The sequence below is a fragment of the Apiospora hydei genome (genome assembly GCF_038363865.1).
Source record: "Apiospora hydei strain CBS 114990 chromosome Unknown utg000009l_segment0_segment0, whole genome shotgun sequence".
In the NCBI taxonomy this organism is placed as follows: Eukaryota; Fungi; Ascomycota; class Sordariomycetes; order Amphisphaeriales; family Apiosporaceae; genus Apiospora; species Apiospora hydei.
In genome coordinates this window covers 2,731,463-2,751,872 of record NW_027117368.1, presented here as the reverse complement: position 1 = coordinate 2,751,872, position 20,410 = coordinate 2,731,463, and the positions used below count along the sequence as shown (strand labels likewise).

Below are 20,410 nucleotides of genomic sequence, written 5' to 3'. Positions count from 1 at the left end.
GGCTTTTGCTTCCAAGTCAGCTCCTCGAGAGCCCCGTGTAGCTATATTAATGGATGCTACCTCAGTCAGCCCTCTCAACCTCAGTAAGCAACTTCAAGCCGTTCTACAACACCGACGACCGGGAATGGCCATAGCAACAGAACTAACGACAAGCAGGATGCGGTGTGCTATTACATTGCGTGTCAGTTTGGAAAGCTACTACGGATGTGGCTTGATGCTGCATCCTTGCGGGGGCATCGAATAGTCAGATTACATCAACGGCGCTTGATGAAGCGCATCCTGAGTTGAGACAATAGGTCCTGTCTACTCCCGGGCTGTGGCTTATGCCACCTCTTGAAATTCAGGTCGTCTGATGTTTCTTGAAGAATAGGGGGCCAATACGGATGAAGCCATTGCTACCAGCAATTGAGCCAGAGTTGACAAAATATCGTGTAATGAGTGAAGGGCAAGTGGACTTATACGCTACAAAAAATCCAGAACCTTTGTGAGCACAGTTCTTCCTGTGGCAGGATCATACCTAGCGAGGTGAATAAGCGCCTCTGGTCACTTTGATCGACAAGGATCTGTCAAACTCACCACTAACTTGTGATGATCAACTGCTGATGTAAGACCACAAGGTACCGAGGACACGGACACAGGTAGATAAACGGTAGTCGAATCTAACATCACAGGAGTAGGCAGAGTAACAATGACATAACATAGAAGAGTGATCAGCGCTTGCTCAGCTTCTGCCCGCAAGCTACATGAAGATCAGACTTGAAATAGAAATACAACTTTACCTTGTTTTCCAGACCATTATACTGGCTATTAGAAGTTGCCTTGGGTGCACTCTCCCCGGCGATCATTCCAGCCTCTGGTTGTAAGCCAGGGTAAATCATATGTGCATACCTCTCTCTTTCACTCAGGAGCCGAATCATGCTGTGTATGTACGCACCGGGCCATCTTTGCTGATTGCTGGGATATATAGGTGGAAATGGGAGTTTCATATAAACAGTGTGGAAGCTCTGCCGCCGCGGTTGCAGTTCCAGCCCCGGGCAACCCGGATGAATCTCGCGGAGGCCTGTCCGCTGGCGCTGGCGCTGCTGCGCCTCCACCAGACGCGAGAAGCTGGCCTGTACCGCTCAAGGGACTCAACCAAAGTATTGCAAAGGATTTTGGTGATACACGTGCAACTTATACCACTGCAACTACCACGCTGCCCAAGGCCACGGTGGTAAATGTAGATACTCAGCCAGCAGATCTGTAAGGGGGCGTAGTAAGAACAGGCGCTGACCTTCTTGAAGAAGCACCACTATGAGTACCCGGCAGGAGAAGAAGAAGAGGAGCGTATGTAAGCACCATCCCACGACATCGAGCTCGTTATCAAACACGGCGACTAACCCTGACTCGAATGTTGCTCCAAGCGAGGGTGCAGCCTCCAGCGCCACCGCAACTACCGTCCCGATATGGGCTCGTCTTCTGCCACAGCTCCGAGCTTAGCTCCAACCGTGACTCCGGGAGGGGGACGCACCGCCTTCCTTAGCATCACTTCTCGCACTGCTTCTAGTCCTACGACTGAAGTCGTGATTTCTATGGCTAGAAGAGTGCACAAGCACAACCACTTTGGATCCCAAGAACACAACCTCAGCCGCCACTACTAAACATACAGGGACTTTCGGTACCGATAGCTTCTACATGATGAACTAATGGCGAAGTGACTAGGAAGTGTCGACGGGCATTGCTCCAACATGAGGCAGCTGGACGCAACTGGTAATGAGGGCGAAATGCCGTACTGTCGAGTCAAAATCCCCGACGCATCGTCGCTCGGCCTGTGGGCCTGAACTCTCGATCCAGCCAGCGGCGCTCTGAACATCGAAGATGACGACTACTGCGCCATGTACGATCCCCGACTGCTTCCGGTGGTTCATTATGTCGCGAGAATCCTATATGAAGACAACCGAAGAGTGCTGACATGAAAGGTGGATGGCGGCTACTCAACCTTGGGATTGTGCCCGTCTACCCGTACCCCCTTAATGACAAAAAACGCTACTATCACCAGAGCACGCCGTACTGTACTTAGGTACGGATCATAGATCATTTAGTTTCATTGGAATACCGTTCTGGACCATTTATGCCACCAGATAACTGGTCTGATTGGGTGAACCGGCTTGTTGGTCATTCACGGGAAGTAGGGATTGTATGAAAAGCAGCGCTTTCGCCATCTGGGGGAATGCATGATGGTCGTGGTGAAGCTGTACTGATAGTGGATTCCAATAACCAATAATATGACGCAGCAGCGCGATAACCCACGGTGCAGTCGGTGGTTGAATCTCGTGCTTGACCGACTTGGACGTGCAGATGGCGGTAGGCAGCGTCGAGGGTCCAGAATGTGACAGATCATACCTGACCGCCTAATTGCAGTGCGCGGAAGTGAAACCGTGCTGTAGTAATCAAGCGCTGCGACCAAACGTCCTATCAGATGTCGTCGTAGGAGTCGTTAGCCGCATACATGGCTCCCCCGCATGTTCGGAGGGTTGCATCCCTTACGAGCTTGGCGAGCCAACCTCCGCCGGGCGAGGCAGGCAGAGGTCACGCATGCGATCCGCGATGAGAAACAAAGGTTAAAGACCGGACGGTAAGACGGGCATTTGCTTACCCGCCTGTGTGCCCCGACAAAAAGCGCGGGTCTATCTATCCAACGGGCTTGTATGACTCGGGCAATTGAGCGGTGCCGGAAGCGGTAAATGATTGGTTGTATCGAAGCTCTGTGCAAGATGCGACAAACTCCTCGCCGAGACTGAAAACGGAAGGTTGCGATTTCTGGGGCGGGGCTGGACCCAGTCAACGGATCAATGATCCATCCCAAATACAGCGTCGTGCACGACACGATCGCAGCGACACATTTGATAGGCAGAGTGCCCGACGCTTGCCGGAGTCGTGCATGCAGGCTGGCAGGAGCAGCGTTGATGCAAAGTATGGGGTATGAGCTGCGCTTTTTCCCTTGGATATTGGCAGCGATTGGAATGAAAAAGAACCTGTCCACACATACATGGTTACATTCAGTGAGTTCACAGTACGGGAGTCTGAAACCAACCTATGACATGACGTAGCGCAGGAGCCAGCCGAACATTAGGATTCCTGGTGATTGATTAGATCTCGGCTATCAATTATGATATCCCCAGGACAAAGGCGTCTTCTGTACTTGCATGCCAGACTGTCGACAGCAACTTCTCTCTGAGTGGGGGCGACGATTCCGTTCTCGTAACATTGAGAGAGAAATCCTATTACTCCGGCGAACGACATACGAGTTCCTGCAGCAACCAGGTAACCGGGCAGGCGCTAATACCTATCGTCAAGGTGGAGTGCATTGGCGCTCGCTCGCTGTTTGCTCTACTACGTAGATGCACTGCACCTAGCGATTCGAGGCGACACCATTACGCACCGGATGCCATCCTTCATCCGCCCTGAAGAAGGACTGGCTCTGAAGACGGCAACGCGCCCGGGACTCTGCAGTTACCGCAACTGAAGAAAAGAGGCTCGCCCCGGCAAAGACCAGCAGCCAAACAGCCGAAGAGGTACCCCCCAGCCGGCAGTCGGCGCGACACTAGCTCCAGTTTAATGTCGTTATCTTTCTTTCCACCCCACATACACCTTGCAACGCCCGGGCTGCCTGCTCCTGTCGCTGCTCTTTTCGTCATTCAACAAACACTTTGTCCAGGCCTCATCTCCCCGTAAACTTTTCCACCTCTTCCCAAGACCGCCAATAAAGTTTCTTTACATCCTGCCACCCGGACTACGTCGTTCGGACTGAAGCACTTGGCTTCGGTTACGTCTAATCTAAGCTGCAACCTCTAACATTGTCTTTGTTCTGATAGCTTTTTTTCTTCTTCGAGCCAAAAAAGAATAGACTGGCCTGTTGTGCCGACCCGTTGCGCGCCCTTCGGCTCATTACTTCCTTCATGCTGTATCCGAGATAAAGAGACTCTTCTTTCGCCTGATCCAAATCGCGACAAACAGCAGGGCAGTTTGGTGCCGTTTCCGACATTGTCTTGCCCGCGGGGCGCCGCCACTGGGCAGCCGGGATGTCGAGACTGGAAAGCATGGCTTCCACTGCGGACTTTGCTTCTTGCGGTTGGCCTATCTGGCGTGTTGACGATTTCACCACCTGTTTTCAATCCGAGTAGGTGTCCCTGATATCCTGCCCATGATTCACAGTGTTCTAACGAGCAACGTCTTTGCGCAGCTACCTGAAGATCCTTTTCCCCCTAATTGTTTTCGGCCTTTCCGTAACGAGCCTCGCCTACCAGGGCGTCTTGCAGCGCATTCGATCAAAACGAGCGCGCGACTACCAGCATATTCCCGATCACCGCGACCATACCGAGATTCCGCCAGAGGAAGAGGAGGAACCCGCGAGTACCGACGACGATGAGGAAGGTCTTTCCATTGCCCAGAACGGCGGCGGTCGGCTGGCCCTCGTCAAGACAACTACCAAGGGCTCCATTGTTCAAGCCGATACCCCGCCAGGCCAACAACTATCTGTGATCGTAGAGGAGCTCTGCGTGGTCGGTCTCGTCGGCATTAACGTCACTGCCCTCATCACCAATACTTATAGTGGGCGTGGTCGAATCTCCGCTGCCGTTGGTGTTGTGACGTGGCTATACGTTCTTGTCTTGGCGACTCTGCGACTCTTCCTCGGTAATACCAAATGGCGCGTACCCCGGATATGGAATCATACGGCGAGTATCTACGGATTCCAATGGCTGTTCACCCTTATTATCTTCCGCTCCGTCATCATCCACCCCAGCTCCCAGTTGACCCAAATCCTCGTGGTTGCCGAATTCTGCTTGACCACAGTCTTGTTCATTATGACCATGTCGATTAGGAAAGGCAACAAGACGGTTATGCTGGAGTGGGAGGGGGACATTGAGCCTTCGCGGGAACCACTGGCATCTGTATTCTCTCTGATGACTTTCTCCTGGGTTGACGGCGTGCTTTGGGAAGGTTACAAGTCACCTCTGGTCATGGAAAAGGTGTGGAATTTGCTCCCCAAGGACAAGGCTGCTTATGTTCTCGCCGATTACCGCCAAGTCAAGAAGAACACTAGACTTATAATCCATCTGGCCAAATACTTCAAGAGCGATCTCATCCTGCAATGTTTGTGGGCATTGGCGTCGGGAGTGCTCACCTTTGCTCCGACTCTGCTACTGAAGGCCATTTTGGAGTATGTCGAGAAGCCCGAGATTGCTCCCGTGAACGTCCTCTGGCTCTACGTCATTCTGCTCCCCATCGCCGACATAATACGCTCCATTGCCGATGGCCAAGCCCTGTGGATTGGTCGAAAGATCTGCATCCGGATTCGAGCCATCATCATTGGCGATATTTACGCCAAGGCCCTGCGCCGCAAGGCAGCGAGTGGTAAAGACACTGTCCTCGGGACCAGCAATGGGAAAGAGACTGTGAAGGAATCGCGGCTCGACAAGTTGAAGCGGATGATCGGTCTCAAGCGAAAGAGTGCCAGCAACGCTAGCAACGCAGCCGCCAGCAATGGGGAAGTTTCTAAGAAAGAGGACCCAAGCAAGGATGCGGACGAGCAGGCGAATCTGGGTACCATCATCAACTTGATGTCTGTCGACAGTTTCAAGATCTCCGAGGTTACCTCGTACCTCCATTTCCTGCTGGCCAGCGCGCCCTCCCAGCTCATCATGTCCATCATTCTGCTGTGGCAGGTCATGGGTCTCAGTGCCATCCCGGGGCTTGTGATCATGGTCTTCCTTCTTCCAGTCAACATCCTTCTCGCCAGGGGCTTCCAATACACCCAGAAAAAGATCATGTCAGCTACGGACAAGCGTATCCATACCACCAACGAAGTCCTGCAAAACATCCGTATCATCAAGTACTTTGCCTGGGAGCAGCGCTTCGGTGAAATTGTCGACCAGAAGCGACGCGCTGAGCTGAAGGCATTGCGAAACCGCTATATGATCTGGGCGCTGGCCGTTGCCATCTGGAACACCGTCCCGGTCTTGATTACGTTCTGCTCTTTCTTGGTATACACCAAGATTGAGAAGAAGCCTCTGTACCCATCTGTCGCGTTCACTGCCATGTCTTTGTTCATGCTGCTCCGAGTACCTCTCGACCAGCTTGGCGACATGATTGCCCACGTGCAAGAAGCCCAGGTGTCGATTGACCGTGTCGAGGAGTTCCTGCTCGAGGATGAAACCGAGAAGTACAAGCAGCTTAGCGAGGAAAACGTCGACGACCAGGGTAATCGTGTCATCGGATTCCGCGATGCCACCTTCATCTGGGGCAGCAAAGATGCCGTCGCTGCAGATGGCTCTATGGCCTTCCGTCTCCTTGACCTGACCAGCGACTTCAAGATCGGCCAGCTGAACGTGATTGCAGGCCCTACTGGATCCGGAAAGACTTCGATGCTCATGGCGCTTCTCGGCGAGATGACCTTGATGAAGGGTCAAGTATATCTACCCGGCGGGCGGAGTCGCGAAGACGTTCATGTGGACCCCGAGACTGGGCTTGCCGAGACTTGCGCATATGTCGCCCAGAGTGCTTGGTTGGTTAACGCCAACATCAAGGAAAATATTCTGTTCTCTGCCCCCTACGACGAGAAACGATACCGAGACGTCATTGTTGCCTGCGCCCTGGAACGCGACCTCGAGATCCTGGACAACGGCGACGAGACACTCGTTGGCGAAAAGGGTATTACACTGTCCGGCGGCCAGAAACAGCGTATTTCTTTAGCACGAGCCGTCTACTCCAACTCGCGGCACCTGCTTCTCGACGACTGCCTCAGCGCCGTTGACTCTCACACCGCCCAATGGATATTCACCAACTGCATTCGTGGCCCTCTCATGCGCGACCGCACTTGCATCCTTGTCACCCATAATATCACTCTTTGTGTTCCTTCTTCCGAGTATGTCGTTGTTCTAGACAACGGTAGAGTTTCGGCTCAAGGCCCTCCCACCGAAGTAATTGCATCTGGCGCTCTGGGTGAGGACATTCAGAACAGATCCCGTCCTAGCTCGGCCCACGCTTCCCGGATCCCATCTCGAGTCCCATCAAGTGTTGGAGAAGGCAGTGGTGAGACCCTTATCGACGGTGCTCCCAACGGCGATTCCAACGGCAAATCCAAGGACAAGAAGGAGAGGAAGAAGCAGGATGCTATGGAAGAAACGAAAGCGACCGGCGCTGTCAAGTGGCCCGTTGTCAAGCTCTACCTCAACGCCATGGGCTCATGGTGGTTCTGGATGCTCACCATCTTCGTCTTCGGTGGACAGCAACTCTCGGGAGTCGCGCAAAACTTATGGATTAAGCAATGGGCCGAACAGTACACGACCGAGGCCGAAAGCATCAACACCTTCACGGTTGGCGCCGTAAGCCAGAACTCCGTCGGCCACTTTGCCACACCCAACGCATTCTCGACCGTTGCCAGTCACGTCCAATCTGGTGCCTTCTTCAGTCCCGCACAGTACTCAGCTGCCAATGCTCCTGATGAGGTCAACGTTAACTACTACCTCATGGTTCTTGCATTGATCGGTGTGGCTGGTGCCGTCCTTGCTCTCGTCCGCGACCTCTGGCTCTTCTTCGGTTCGCTTACTGCTTCTTGGAAGCTGCACAATCGATTGATGGGCTCGGTCGCCAGGGCCAAGTTCAAGTTCTTTGACGTCACCCCGCTCGGCCAAATCATGAACCGTTTCAGTAAGGATCTTGAAGCCATCGACCAGGAAGTTGCACCTGTTGCCATCGGAGTCATGAGCTGTGTCTTAGGTATCCTCGTGACGATTGTCTTGATTGGCTTCGTCACCCCTGGCTTCTTGATAGCCGGCGGCTTCATCACCGGGGCATACGTCTTTGTGGGCCTTTTCTACCTTCGCGCATCTCGAGACCTCAAACGATTAGAGTCGGTCAACCGAAGTCCGCTATTCCAGCAATTTGGCGAGACCTTATCCGGCGTCACTACTATTCGTGCCTACGGCGATGAGCGCCGTTTCATCCGCGAAAACCTGACCAAGATCAACACCCAAGCCCGCCCGTTCATCTACCTTTGGGCCGCTAACAGATGGCTGGCATTCCGTACAGATGTGCTGGGTGATCTAGTTGCCTTCTTCGCAGGTGTGTTCGTCATCCTTAGCTTGGGCAAGATCCAGGCAGGCTCTGCAGGTATCTCGCTTAGCTACGCCATCACCTTCTCCGAGAACATGCTCTGGCTTGTCAGGCTGTACGCTATGAACGAGCAGAACATGAACTCGGTGGAACGAGTCAAGGAATACCTCGATGTCGAACAAGAGGCGGAGCCAATCAACGAGAAGTGCCGACCTCCCGCCAACTGGCCGGCCCATGGATCCGTTGAATTCATCTCGTACTCCACAAGATACCGATCCGACTTAGATCCTGTTCTGCGCAAGGTTACTTTCAAAATCAACCCTCTGGAGAAGGTTGGTGTTGTTGGTCGCACCGGTGCAGGCAAGAGTTCCTTGACCTTGGCGCTGTTCCGGGCCCTTGAGGCCGAGGAGGGCAAGATTCTTCTTGACGACATCGACATTGGCACTATAGGTCTCAAGGACCTCCGTGAGGCTATCACCATTGTCCCTCAAGATCCTACCTTGTTCACAGGCACCATCCGAACCAACCTGGACCCATTCGATTTGTATACTGACGAGGAGATCTTCCACGCGCTACGCCGAGTGCAGCTGATTGGTCCCAATGAAACTCCAGTCACCCCCGTCACGACAATTGCTCTGGCCTCTGAGCCGGCAGCTTCCGACGAAGCCGCCGGGCCCCTACCATCGCCGACTGCCACCAACAAAAACCCTTTCCTTGATCTGTCTTCTGCTGTATCCGAGTCTGGATCAAACCTGTCCCAGGGCCAGCGGCAATTGCTCTGCTTGGCTCGAGCTATGCTTAAGAACCCGAAGCTCCTCATCATGGACGAGGCCACTGCGTCAATCGACTATGCGACCGACTCCAAGATCCAGGGCACCATACGTCAGCTCGAGAGCACGACCATTACCATTGCGCACAGACTGGCCACCATTGTGGATTACGACAAGGTGCTGGTACTGGACCACGGTGAGCTGATCGAGTACGGCGATCCGTACGAGCTGCTTAAGAAGACGGATGGCAGCTTCCGGTCCATGTGCGAGACGAGCGGTGACATGGATACGCTAATGAAGGCGGCAAAGAAGGCTTTTGAGGCCAAGAGGCTCGTGGATGACGAGTAGCACGTAGTGTGTTGATATTGCCCAACAGACCGAGTTGACAAATGAACTCGGTCAACGGGGGCGGGAAAGAAAGTTTTACTGAGGTTTAGAGAAGAAGCCCTCATTGCATAATCTTGTATAGCATAACCTAGATATCCGGTGCACTTTTTCTTGCATTGGCATAGAGGCGTTGTTTGGGCTTTTTGTGTTGCTGTCCTGTGTCTTATCAGACCGTTAGACGTTTAGTAAATCAAACTTTTCTTTAGTTATTCGTATTTCAGAGGTTGACTCATGGACGCTGGCAGTTTGGAGGGCCCATTCGGGTCCATCAGAACATTTAGGGAGTAGATGGAGGGGGTCGACGGCGACAAAGTCCAGTTCAACGTCTCGGTAGACCGGCCACATGTCTTTTTCTTGACGTACCCGGTTCTTCGTACGAAAAAGGAGGCATGTACGAGTATTGAGAGGGGCGAAGGACTTTCTGGCCGGATAAGATGACGGTTACGGCCCTCCCATTTAAAGACAGACAGACACCAGGTTGACATACAGCCTGAGACACCATCGTGGCGTAATTGCATAGTCCGGTACTATCCCGGACTAGTACTAATGAAGGAAAGCTTATCGACGAATGAATAGCTTTGGCTGAACTGCTCTCGATTGCATAACATAGGACGCCAGGAACACTGGGGATTCCAGATAACGCTACGTGCTGAAAACGCTTGCAGTTTCAAACGACAGCTGTAGTGCACCGGGAAAACTGCAAAAGTAGCCAATCGCCATCGCCAGATTTGAGTTGTCTCCACCCAACTGCTGTTCCGGATCGACTCCAGGGGTGTTTGAAGATCTTCGGAGTCTGATGGCTTCGACCCTTCGACTGACGTCGGGTAACTTTGCGAGGGCAGACCCTCCAGCCCAAGAACAGCGGCAGCTTGCGTAACATGCAACCGGATGAACTTTGAAAGCGGCAGAGCCTCACTCGATATCGGACGAAGTAGGAACCTCGAGGACGACGACGTATTTGAAACAGACTGGCGTGGCCGTGTTCTGAAGACCTCCAACTTCCCAGCGGCATACGGTTCCAGTCTTTTCTCCCGTCACCTTCCTGCATCAGCAACCCCGAAATTCCGTCAACTCCGCATACCAAGTAACTTCACCATGCGCGCCACTTACACCACCCGCACGGCACCACTGACTGCGCTGCTATGTGCCTTGTTACTGTTGACCAGCGTCCTTGCCGTCGCTTTGCCGGAGCCGGAACCGGAGCCGGAGCCGGGACTCCTCGACATCGACATCGACATTGACCTGGGCGACCTGGCCAACCTCACGGCGCGTCCGATATGCGACCAATACTCCTTCGTCGCCAACTACTCGACCATCGGCGCCAACACCACCATGCGCGACGCGCTCGAGAACGCGTCGCCGCATGGCGCCGAGCTGGTGGCCAAGGTGGTCAAGGCCGCCATGAAGGTGGCCGGCTACTTCACCCACGACAAGATGATCAACAAGATGTGCGGGAATCTGAGCGAGCTCGCCGGCCAGGCGGCGGCCTTGAACTACTCGAACGGCATCGTGGCGGATCAGGTGGTGGACGGGAAGGGACTTGGTGCGGGCGCCCGCGTGGGAAACTCGTTGGTGTTGGTCATGACGCTTTTGCTGTTGCTGGTGCTGGTGGTTTGAGCCGGACGGAGACGGGGTCGGTGGTTGCGGTGGTTGCTTTGGGATGTGGCATTCGCAGGCGGATGTTTCGAGCTGCTGGACTGCCGTCTTATGTTGGTATAACTGGTGGAATAACTGGTGTCATTTGATTTGTCTTGGTTGGACTGTTATCTTCAAAGTGTTTTAATGTTACATTGCATTTGATGATGTCGGAAGAATGAGCGCCGATATGGTACGACCCCTGCAACGACACGGCAGGAGCATTTCTGCCCTCCTTCCTCATTTGCCATTCACTAAGATCCATGCTGATCTGTTGGGGTAGACAGGGGACAGGGGACAGGGGTACTTTAGACACGAGGGGTACGTGAGATACCGGTATCAATCAAGCGGCAAAATGCGGACGTCTTATCAAACCCCTCAATAATACATGATGTTACTTAGATTGCCATGGCGTTTATGAAGACAGCTCCTTTGCAGCATGCCGAGGCAAAGGACGGACTTAGACCGTGGAGTTGACCGTTGAAGGCCAAACAGACGGTTTATGTCTGATCTGAACCGCCACCATTTTGCCAGTGTAGAACCTGATATGGCTCGGTGCACGACGTCTTTGTTCAGCCCCCGTCGGCTCCTCCGGATCATCGGCATAACGGCGATCGCCGGTGCCGCACACACCTTAGCCGATGTGCCAGCGGATCCAGGGCCAGGTGGTACGGCACCAGTGCGGCCGTTTCGCCTCGACCAAGTCCACTTGGGCGATGGCCTGCTACAGGAGAAGCGCGACCGCATGAAGGAGTTCCTACGTGAGTACGATGAGCGACGGTTCTTGGTCCTCTTCAACAACCAAGCAGGCCGACCCAACCCGGGTGGTGTCGAGGTGCCTGGCGGCTGGGAAGATGGCGGGCTACTCAGCGGCCACTGGACAGGCCACTACATGACCGCCCTTTCCCAGGCATATGCCGATCAGGGTGAGGACGTCTTCAAGACCAAGCTCGACTGGATGGTCAAAGAGCTGGCGGCGTGCCAGGACGCCATCACCTCGAGAATGGACGGGGATGGTTCCGGTGGACAGCAACCAGGCAACGACACGTCAGTTGGCCGCGTATCTGGCAAGTTCGGCAACGCACTTCAGCTGAACCAGGGCGACCAGGAGCAGTATGTGACTCTCCCGCAGGAAACGATCAATCAGCTGCGCGACTTCACTATCGCAACCTGGGTGAACTTGGCTTCTGACCAGACTTGGACTCGCCTGTTCGACTTCGGCAAGGACACCAGCGTGAACATGTTCCTCACGCCACGCGCGGACACGTCACAACACGCACCGCGATTCGCTATCACCACCGCTGGCTCTGGTCAAGAGCAACAAATCAATGGCAAGACGGCACTGCCAGTAAATGAGTGGGTACACATCGCGGTTGTCCTCGAGGGTACGACGGGGACGTTGTACATTGATGGCCAAGTGGCCGGCACAAATACCGGCATGACCCTGAACCCGACCAGTCTCGACAACCCGGGCAATCGGTGGATCGGTCGGTCTCAATATGGAGACGCACCTCTCAAAGCCACGATCGACGAGTTTCATGTCTTCAGCCGCGCACTAAGTGCCGCTGAGATCCAGTCTCTGCAGGCCTCCGCGGCAGGCTCGACAGATGGAGGTAATATCGCATGGTACAAGTTCGACGAAAAGAACGGAACCAGTCTGAAAGACTCTTCACCGAACGGCCGAGACGCAGGTATAGTGAGCGATGCAGGATCCGACACGGTCGACTGGGTTCCCACGCACCCTGGTTACGTGGGTGCGCTTCCGGAGGATACAGTTTTGAGGCTCGGCCCGCCCCGTTGGGCCATCTACGGAGGTGATGCCGCCACCAATACTTGGGCACCCTGGTACACGCTGCACAAGATCATGCGAGGGCTACTTGACGCTTACTACAACACAAACAACTCGCAAGCACTTGATGTTGTAGTAAAAATGGCAGACTGGGCGCACCTCGCCCTGGCCATCGGCGACAAGAACCAGCCGGGCTACAAGGGCAATCTGACCAGGAACGACCTCAACTACATGTGGGATCTCTACATCGCCGGCGAGTTCGGTGGAGCTAACGAGGTGTTTCCGGAGATCTATGAGCTGACTGGAGACGCCCGGCACCTGGAGACAGCCATGGCTTTTGACAACCGGGCGTCTCTTTTCGGTGCCGCTGTAGAAGATCGAGATATCCTGGTCTTGACTCACGATCACAATCCGGGTCCACGCCGCACAGATCGACTGCACGCCAATACGCATGTTCCTCAGTTCATCGGCTACCTCCGAATCTTCGAGCAGAACGGGAACCAAGACTACTTCGACGCGGCCAAGAACTTCTACGGCTGGATCGTCCCGCACCGCGAGTTCGCCCACGGCGGCACTGGCGGTAACTACCCGGGCTCGAATGACAATGCTGAAATGTTCCAGAACCGGGACAACATTGCCCACGCCATTGCCGGTAACGGCGCCGAGACGTGCACCACGTACAACATGCTCAAGCTGGCCCGGAATCTGTTCTTGCACGAGCACAACGCCACGTATATGGACAACTACGAGCGCGGTCTGTTCAACATGATCACCGGGTCCCGCGCCGACACGGGGAGCACCGCGGACCCGCAGCTCACCTACTTCCAGCCCCTGACGCCCGGCTCCACCCGCGACTATGGCAACACTGGCACCTGCTGCGGCGGCACCGGCATGGAGAGCCACACCAAGTATCAAGAGACGGTGTACCTGCGCTCGGCTGACGGCTCCGCGCTTTGGGTGAACCTGTACGTCCCCTCGGCGCTGACCTGGGAGGAGAAGGGCTTCGAGGTCAAGCAGGAGACGGCCTTCCCCCGCGGCGACACGACCAAGCTCACCATCACGGGACATGGCCCGCTCGACATCAAGTTGCGAGTGCCCGCGTGGACTCAGGGCGGGGTCAAGGTGACCGTTAACGGCGAGGAGGACGAGCAGATTCCGGAACCCGGCACGTACTTGACTCTCAGCCGCACCTGGGGGACAGGCGACACCATCGAGATGCAGATGCCTTTTAGCATTCGTATTGAGCGTGCGCTCGACCGTCCCGATACTCAAGCCATCATGTGGGGCCCCGTGCACCTCCAGACTGTCGGCCGTCCCCCCGCAATCGGCGGCAGCAACAGCGGCTACTGGGAACTTTCGCTGTACCGTTACCTCAAGCTCGACGGCGACTATTCCCGCGCCGCCGTTGCGCCTACGGGCAGCAAGACCGCAGCAGGCGATCCGCTGTTCCGCGTCCAGGCGGGCGGCAACAACAACAAAGACCTGACGGTGCGGCCCTACTACATCAGCGACACGCAGCCCATCTCGTCCTACTTCCGCCGCGTGGAGCCGCTCGTCGTCTTCGGGGTGCTCGACACGGGCGTCGCGAACCGCAAGCGCAACGACGGGCTGCCGCGCTACGACGTGCCGGTCCAGGGGTCGCGTCGCCGGGCGCGGACGGGCCGACGTTCTTGGACTTGGTGTGGGACCGGGCGCCGTTCGCCTCGCATGATGCGTTCGTGGATGTGGTGGCGGAGGTCGCGGGAGCGTTTGTCAAGGCGGGTGTGTATTCGGCTAAGGAGCGGGATGCGATCGTTGGGAAGGCGAGGGAGGCGGAGGCGGAGCTGGCGGTGCGACGGGCTAGTAGGGCGGTGGAATAGGGGTACTTTAGGTAGGTTTCGGCTCCTGGGTAAGTTGAGCTTTTGTCGAGTACCATGTTTTTGTAGTGATTCTATTCATGTTTCGTTGAATTACCCGAATTCCTGTTGGTGGGGTGAAGGAGTGTATTGTCTAAGTGCCTTGGCCTTCCACTCCTGAAGCCTGGCAACAGGTAAGGTCTTTATAGACCGCGCCAGAAGTGGATAGCGTAGCTATGGAAGAATCTAGATACAACTAGAGTCTGGTAGACTTGCAGAGAAGTGAGGAGAGGTATCTCCCAACAATTCCTCTTACTGTTTGTTCTTTCCAAAAGTATGTTTGTTTCTTCTGAGGTGAGATCGAGCCTGTAGAATACGCCAGACCGATTATCTCCTCAATGGCGACAGCGCTGTCCTCACCATGCTATGTCATGCCTCCCTATACACATTAGGGGATATCAATTACCGTGATAAATAGACTTATCGATTATTTGCGGAAAGTACTTATCATACTAGAGGCAGCGTTGTCGCCATCAAGGGGATAGTACAGCGTTGCTTTTACGCCAAGAAATATCTAGCTCTGGGTGGGTCGGACATAACCGCCGATCCGGAGCTAGCCCCCGGTCTAGATCGGAACAAATGCCGATAGCCATCGGAGGGGTGCTGGAGGGGTACCGGAGGGGTATGATAAATCAAAAAGAACCGCACCCACATTAGAGACGGGTCTCTCAGTACAAGCGTTTTGTGTCGGAGGTCTGTATCAACTCATACCCGTTAATATATTTAAATATGGTTCTCGTAACCGCATTATTTCTGTTTTGTCAAGCCGCAAGCGCGAATGGTGTATCACAACCAACTTCAACCACATCAAAGGTACCCATTCAAATCGCCCTTGCCGTATCATGTCATGATCTTAACGTTTTCACAGTCCGTACCGCTTGATCTCGGACCCTTTTATAGCAACAAAGCGTTTGGCACATACCCAGAAGAAGCAGCCTTCGATGCGCTAAATCAGTCGTACCCCTCACCAAATCTCGGGAACCCATTCTACACATCCAAAGAGACAGGGATTGTGTACTCCTTCCCGGGGTACACAGGCACCGGCAAACCCGACAATGTGATATGCAGCGGTCAAACCATCCCCGTGCCGCCGGGCTCCTACTTCTCCGCCTCCTTCCTGGTCGCAGCGGACGTGGACCAGGAGACAGTCGCCGCCAACGTCATCTTCAACTATGAGGATGACAGCACGTCGACTTACGAGTTGCGTGCCCTGAACTTCTACGAGTACTTGACCATCAACCGCGGCGAGATCGTGTTCCCGAGCCGCTTCACCAGTAACGGGACCAACTTCAACACGAGCCACATCTTCGAGCGCACGGCGGCTCTGTCTGCCGGTAAGACGCTGAGTTCCATCACCCTGCCGACAACGACCAACGCGACGGCGGTCCGACAGCACATCTTCGCCATCTCGCTGTGGCAGGGCGCCTCGTTGGGAGTGCAGTCGGTGAGGCCGACGCAAAAGTGGCTCGAGAATGGTGCTCAGGTAGTCGAAATCACCGTGAACAATGCTGGTACCGAATGTGTCACTGGGAACGAGAAGGTTCTGTTTCTCGAGGGACCGGGGTTTCGAACGGCCAGTCCTGGCCGGCTTAAGCGCCTATGCCCAGGAGACCAAAAGGTCGTGGCCATCGGAGTCGAAGGATCCTCGAATGGTTCGACCGCGGCTGACGTTGTCATTGATGACGGCAAGAGTCAGAGCAGAGTGCCATTCAATGGTCTGAGTATTGGCCTCACGGAATGGACTACCGATCTCAACAATATGGCTCGACATGAGAGCCCGGACTGGTTCGACGACGCAAATTTTGGCATCTTCATCCATTGGGGCCCTTATTCAGTGACTGGTTGGTGATCAATGAATATGCCACATTCGAGGCGACCAGGCTGACATATCTGTGTGGTAGGCTGGGGTAACTCTTCTCCGTACGAGAGTTACGCTGAGTGGTTTTGGTGGTACTCGACCCATCACCCCGAAGCCGACAAGTCAGACTTCTATGAGTATCGGTTGAGGACGTATGGGCCTGATTGGGTGTATGATGACACCTTCCCGGACTTCAATGCTTCCAAGTTCGATCCCAAAATGTGAGTTTCTATGCAGACCCCCTTCTTCTTGCTTGTAGCGCTCTAACTTGGCAACCCAGGTGGGTTGACTTGTTCGCCGAGGCCGGAGCAAAGTATTTTGTGTTCACCAGCAAGCACCATGATGGTTTCGCCCTCTTCGACAGCGGTGCTGTTTCGAACCGCACTTCATTGCAGTACGGGCCGAAGCGCGACCTCCTCGGGGAGTTATTCGAGGCGTCCGAGACATACCAGCCAGCGTTGAAGCGCGGTACATACTTCTCCCTGCCGGAATGGTTCAGCCCAGCGTGGGAGAAGTAAGGCTTCACCCAGTTCGACAGACCATCCTCGACCTCTTGGACAGGGGGCTTAGCGACGAACCCCTATACCGGCGATAAGGAGCCCTACACGGGGTACGTCCCGGTAGAGGACTTCGTCGCTGACCTAATCCTCCCGCAGATGGAGACGCTGGCGTACAAATACAACACGGACATCATGTGGTGCGACACGGGCGCCGCCAACGCAACCGCCGAGTTCGCGGCGCGGTGGTGGAACACCGCGAGGCGCCAGGGCCGCCAGGTAGCCATCAACTCGCGCTGCGGCGTAGCGCAGGCGGCCGACTTCGACACGCCCGAGTACGAGACCTTCTCGGGCGCGCAGCACCGCAAGTGGGAGTCGAACCGGGGCATGGACCCCTACAGCTACGGGTACAACGCGGCGACGCCCGACGCGGCCTACATGAACGCGTCCACCATCGTCCGGACCTTGGTCGACATGGTCGCCAAGAACGGCAACCTGCTCCTCGACATCGGCCCGCGCGCCGACGGGTCCATCGTCCAGGCCGAGGTCGACAACCTGCGGGAGGCGGGCCGGTGGATCCGTGCGCACGGCGAGGCCGTCTTCAACACGACGTACTGGTTCGTCCAGAGCGAGGTTGCGGGCGAGGAGGGGCCGGGGATCCGGTTTACCCAGACGGAGTCGGCCTTCTATATTTTATTCTTAACTTTTTTTTGTTCTTTTGCTTTTCGACTCATACCAGCGCAGGCTAATAAAAGTAAATAACTTAAAACCGAGTAAACTTAATATATATCGACTTAAAAAAGAGGTAACGTAGTTTACTATTAAGTGGTTCGTATTATTAAGTGGTTTACCTTTATTATTTTTCGACTTTAATTAAATTTTAACGCGTAATAATTTTATAATTATAATGCTTAATTTAATTTAAAAAAAACCGGATCGGTTTAACTATTTAAGTAATACGAAAGCTTTTAAATTTATTAAGTAAAAAAAATACTATAAAAGTATATAACGTTTTTAAAACTATTTTACGTTATCGAATTTACGGCCGAACTTTACGACGCGATATTTAACACTTACGGTATAAATTAAATACGAATAAAAAAAAGGGCTTCGTAAGTATATAATTAATTTAAATACCCGCGGGATGTCTCTTAAAATCGCTAGTATAGAAAATATGGCTAATTTCCTTACCGCGTTGCGTGTGACGACTAAGCACAATGCTTAGGCTTTACACCGGATAACGACGGACTAACGCCTACCTTAAACCGCACGAGCCCTGTTAAGAGACTTTATATAAGCGCGAGCTTTATTTATACCGTAAATAGCTTTTCTTTTCTTAATCTATCTCTATTATTCTCGTTAATAAATATATATACTTATCGCTACGGCTATATCTTAGTTTACGTTAATACTCGCCGTAATATAATAATAAAAATCTTTAAAACCGAGGCTACTTTATTTTCTAGGTTTATTTACTTTTTATTCCTTTTAAATACGTTATTATTTCGCGTTCTTTTTCTTTCCCGCTTATATATAAATATAGCGACGAATATTCCCCTCTCGGAAAACGATAGTCTTTTTAATAACCGCACGATCTATGCCGTATTAGCGGCTACTCCTTTTAAAGTTCCCTCCGGCGCTCGAATTAAAACCCGGGGTGCCGCATCGGGATAATTTAAAGTTAAAGCCTATAGTTTTAACCTTCGTAAAGTCGTAAAAGCTTTCGCCTTTAAAGAAAAAGTATTAAAGCTGCTTATTATAACCGTTAACCCCCTCGTTAAAATATTTTAATAATTAAAGTTTATTATAAACCGCCTCGTTTAATTAAAAGGTTAATTCGATATTACTTTAATTACCTCTCGATTTACCTTTTTATTACTCTTTGTAAAGTAAAAATTTAAGTTACTTAACTCGTTTTTATTTTAACGGTAACTTTCGTATAAAATAACCGTTACCGCGATAACGCCACGATATACTTTTAAACTACGAAATCCGGATTAATTAATAAATAAAGTCTTTTTTACCTTCGAAAAATAAGAAATATTTACGTTTTAAAAATTAAAATATAACGCGTAGCTTTTCTTAATCGAAGGAACTCGATTTACTTAATTAATATCGTTAATATCGAGATTTATTATAATCGTATTAACTTTTTATATCGATAAGAGTTCTTCGTTAATATACTCGATATTTCGTAAAGTATATAACTTATTACGATTCTTATTTAATAACTTTAACCGTAAAAATACTATTAAAAACGAGCTAGTCACTTTTTAAATAAATCTCGACGTAGAATTCTTCGAGTTTTACGCGAAGTTTATTAAGTTAATTAATTTAGCCGAAATCCCTTACTTCGAATAAAAATACGAGTTAAACCGAAAGCTTATTAACCGGCTGCGAACCCTTATTTTATATTATTATATAAACTAGTCCTTCGATTTTTAAGGGTTTCGTGTAAAATACTCCGAGGCGTATTAACAGTTAAAAAAGATAACTAAAAAGCCCTTATCCCGTTCGATTAAGCCTTCTCGAACGGAGGTTAAAGTAATATCCCCGTCCTCTCTTAGCTTTATTACACTTAATCTAGGTATTCCGACTACTACGTTAATTAATCGACCTACTAGCTTAGCCTTAGCCGTTTCAGCGAAAGCTCCCGCACACGCTCCTCGGGCGACCACGCCCGTTACACGCGGCTCTTCAGCCCTTAGAGTTACCCCGGACCCTTTTAAGTCCGCCTGCTATAATTATGGAAAGGCTGGGCACTTTACTAGCTAATGTCCGGAAGACGACGTAGCCGTTAATACGATTACCGAGTAGATTAAATTTTACAGCTTGTCGGAAAAGTGGGGAAAAAAAGCTTAAATAAAGTTTCCCGCTTAGGTTTTAACGTGGTTTATTATTAAATAACCCGTATTATTAAATAGTTCACTTTTACTATTTCTCGATACTTTTATAAAAGTTATTTTAACTACGATATTTTAAATTAATTAAAACTATTCGCTATTCGAATCGCTATTTAATTTTATATCCTTTTTATATATTCGCGTATTATAACTTATTTAGCCGTAAATGCTATAACGCTTGCCGCCCGTCGCGCGCCGCTTTAATAAACTATTATTTTCGCCTTCGTCGGTCGCTAAACGTTTCCCTTTTGCTTTCTCGTCTTACAGCCTTCGAAATTCCTTAATCGTAAAGGCTCTTCTAAGCTAGACTCGCGACTTTTTAACTCTTCGGCGCTTCGAAAGGGCTAAATTAGCCTTTTTTAAAATACGTATCCGATTATATATAAAGGTTATTTTATAAACTATTTTAATTATACCCTTCGTTATTTAATTTACCGTATTTAAAATCGGCGTCGGAAAGCTTCTTTAATAAGTAAACACCCTCTTTTTAATATAAATAAAGTGCTTAGTTATTTATTAAAGATTAAACGGCATTTAAAGGTTATAAGTATTAGCCGTCCCCGGATAAAATAAGCTAAGTAT

At 51.9% G+C, this 20,410-nt stretch overlaps 4 protein-coding genes across 4 annotated transcripts; all 4 read left to right on the top strand.

Annotated features, from left to right (window-relative positions):
• Positions 1-915: 915 nt before the first annotated feature.
• Positions 916-1,479, top strand: PG997_012633 (uncharacterized protein; the record flags this gene model as incomplete). The annotated part of the gene is made up of 3 exons (XM_066816947.1): positions 916-926; positions 1,003-1,213; positions 1,309-1,479. 3 exons carry the CDS (start codon positions 916-918, stop codon positions 1,477-1,479), a joined length of 393 nt encoding a protein of 130 aa, XP_066662639.1.
• Positions 1,480-4,079: 2,600 nt separating this feature from the next.
• On the top strand, positions 4,080-9,212 carry PG997_012632 (ATP-dependent bile acid permease; the record flags this gene model as incomplete). The annotated part of the gene is made up of 2 exons (XM_066816946.1): positions 4,080-4,159; positions 4,223-9,212. The coding sequence occupies 2 exons, from the start codon at positions 4,080-4,082 to the stop codon at positions 9,210-9,212; spliced, it is 5,070 nt and encodes a 1,689-aa protein (XP_066662638.1).
• A 1,134-nt stretch (positions 9,213-10,346) lies between these two features.
• On the top strand, positions 10,347-10,868 carry PG997_012631 (uncharacterized protein; the record flags this gene model as incomplete). The annotated part of the gene is made up of 1 exon (XM_066816945.1): positions 10,347-10,868. The coding sequence occupies one exon, from the start codon at positions 10,347-10,349 to the stop codon at positions 10,866-10,868; it is 522 nt and encodes a 173-aa protein (XP_066662637.1).
• Positions 10,869-11,433: 565 nt separating this feature from the next.
• Positions 11,434-19,633, top strand: PG997_012630 (uncharacterized protein; the record flags this gene model as incomplete). The annotated part of the gene is made up of 6 exons (XM_066816944.1): positions 11,434-14,304; positions 15,439-16,411; positions 16,472-16,649; positions 16,709-16,896; positions 16,990-17,602; positions 19,561-19,633. The coding sequence occupies 6 exons, from the start codon at positions 11,434-11,436 to the stop codon at positions 19,631-19,633; spliced, it is 4,896 nt and encodes a 1,631-aa protein (XP_066662636.1).
• Between the last annotated feature and the right edge of the window lie 777 nt (positions 19,634-20,410).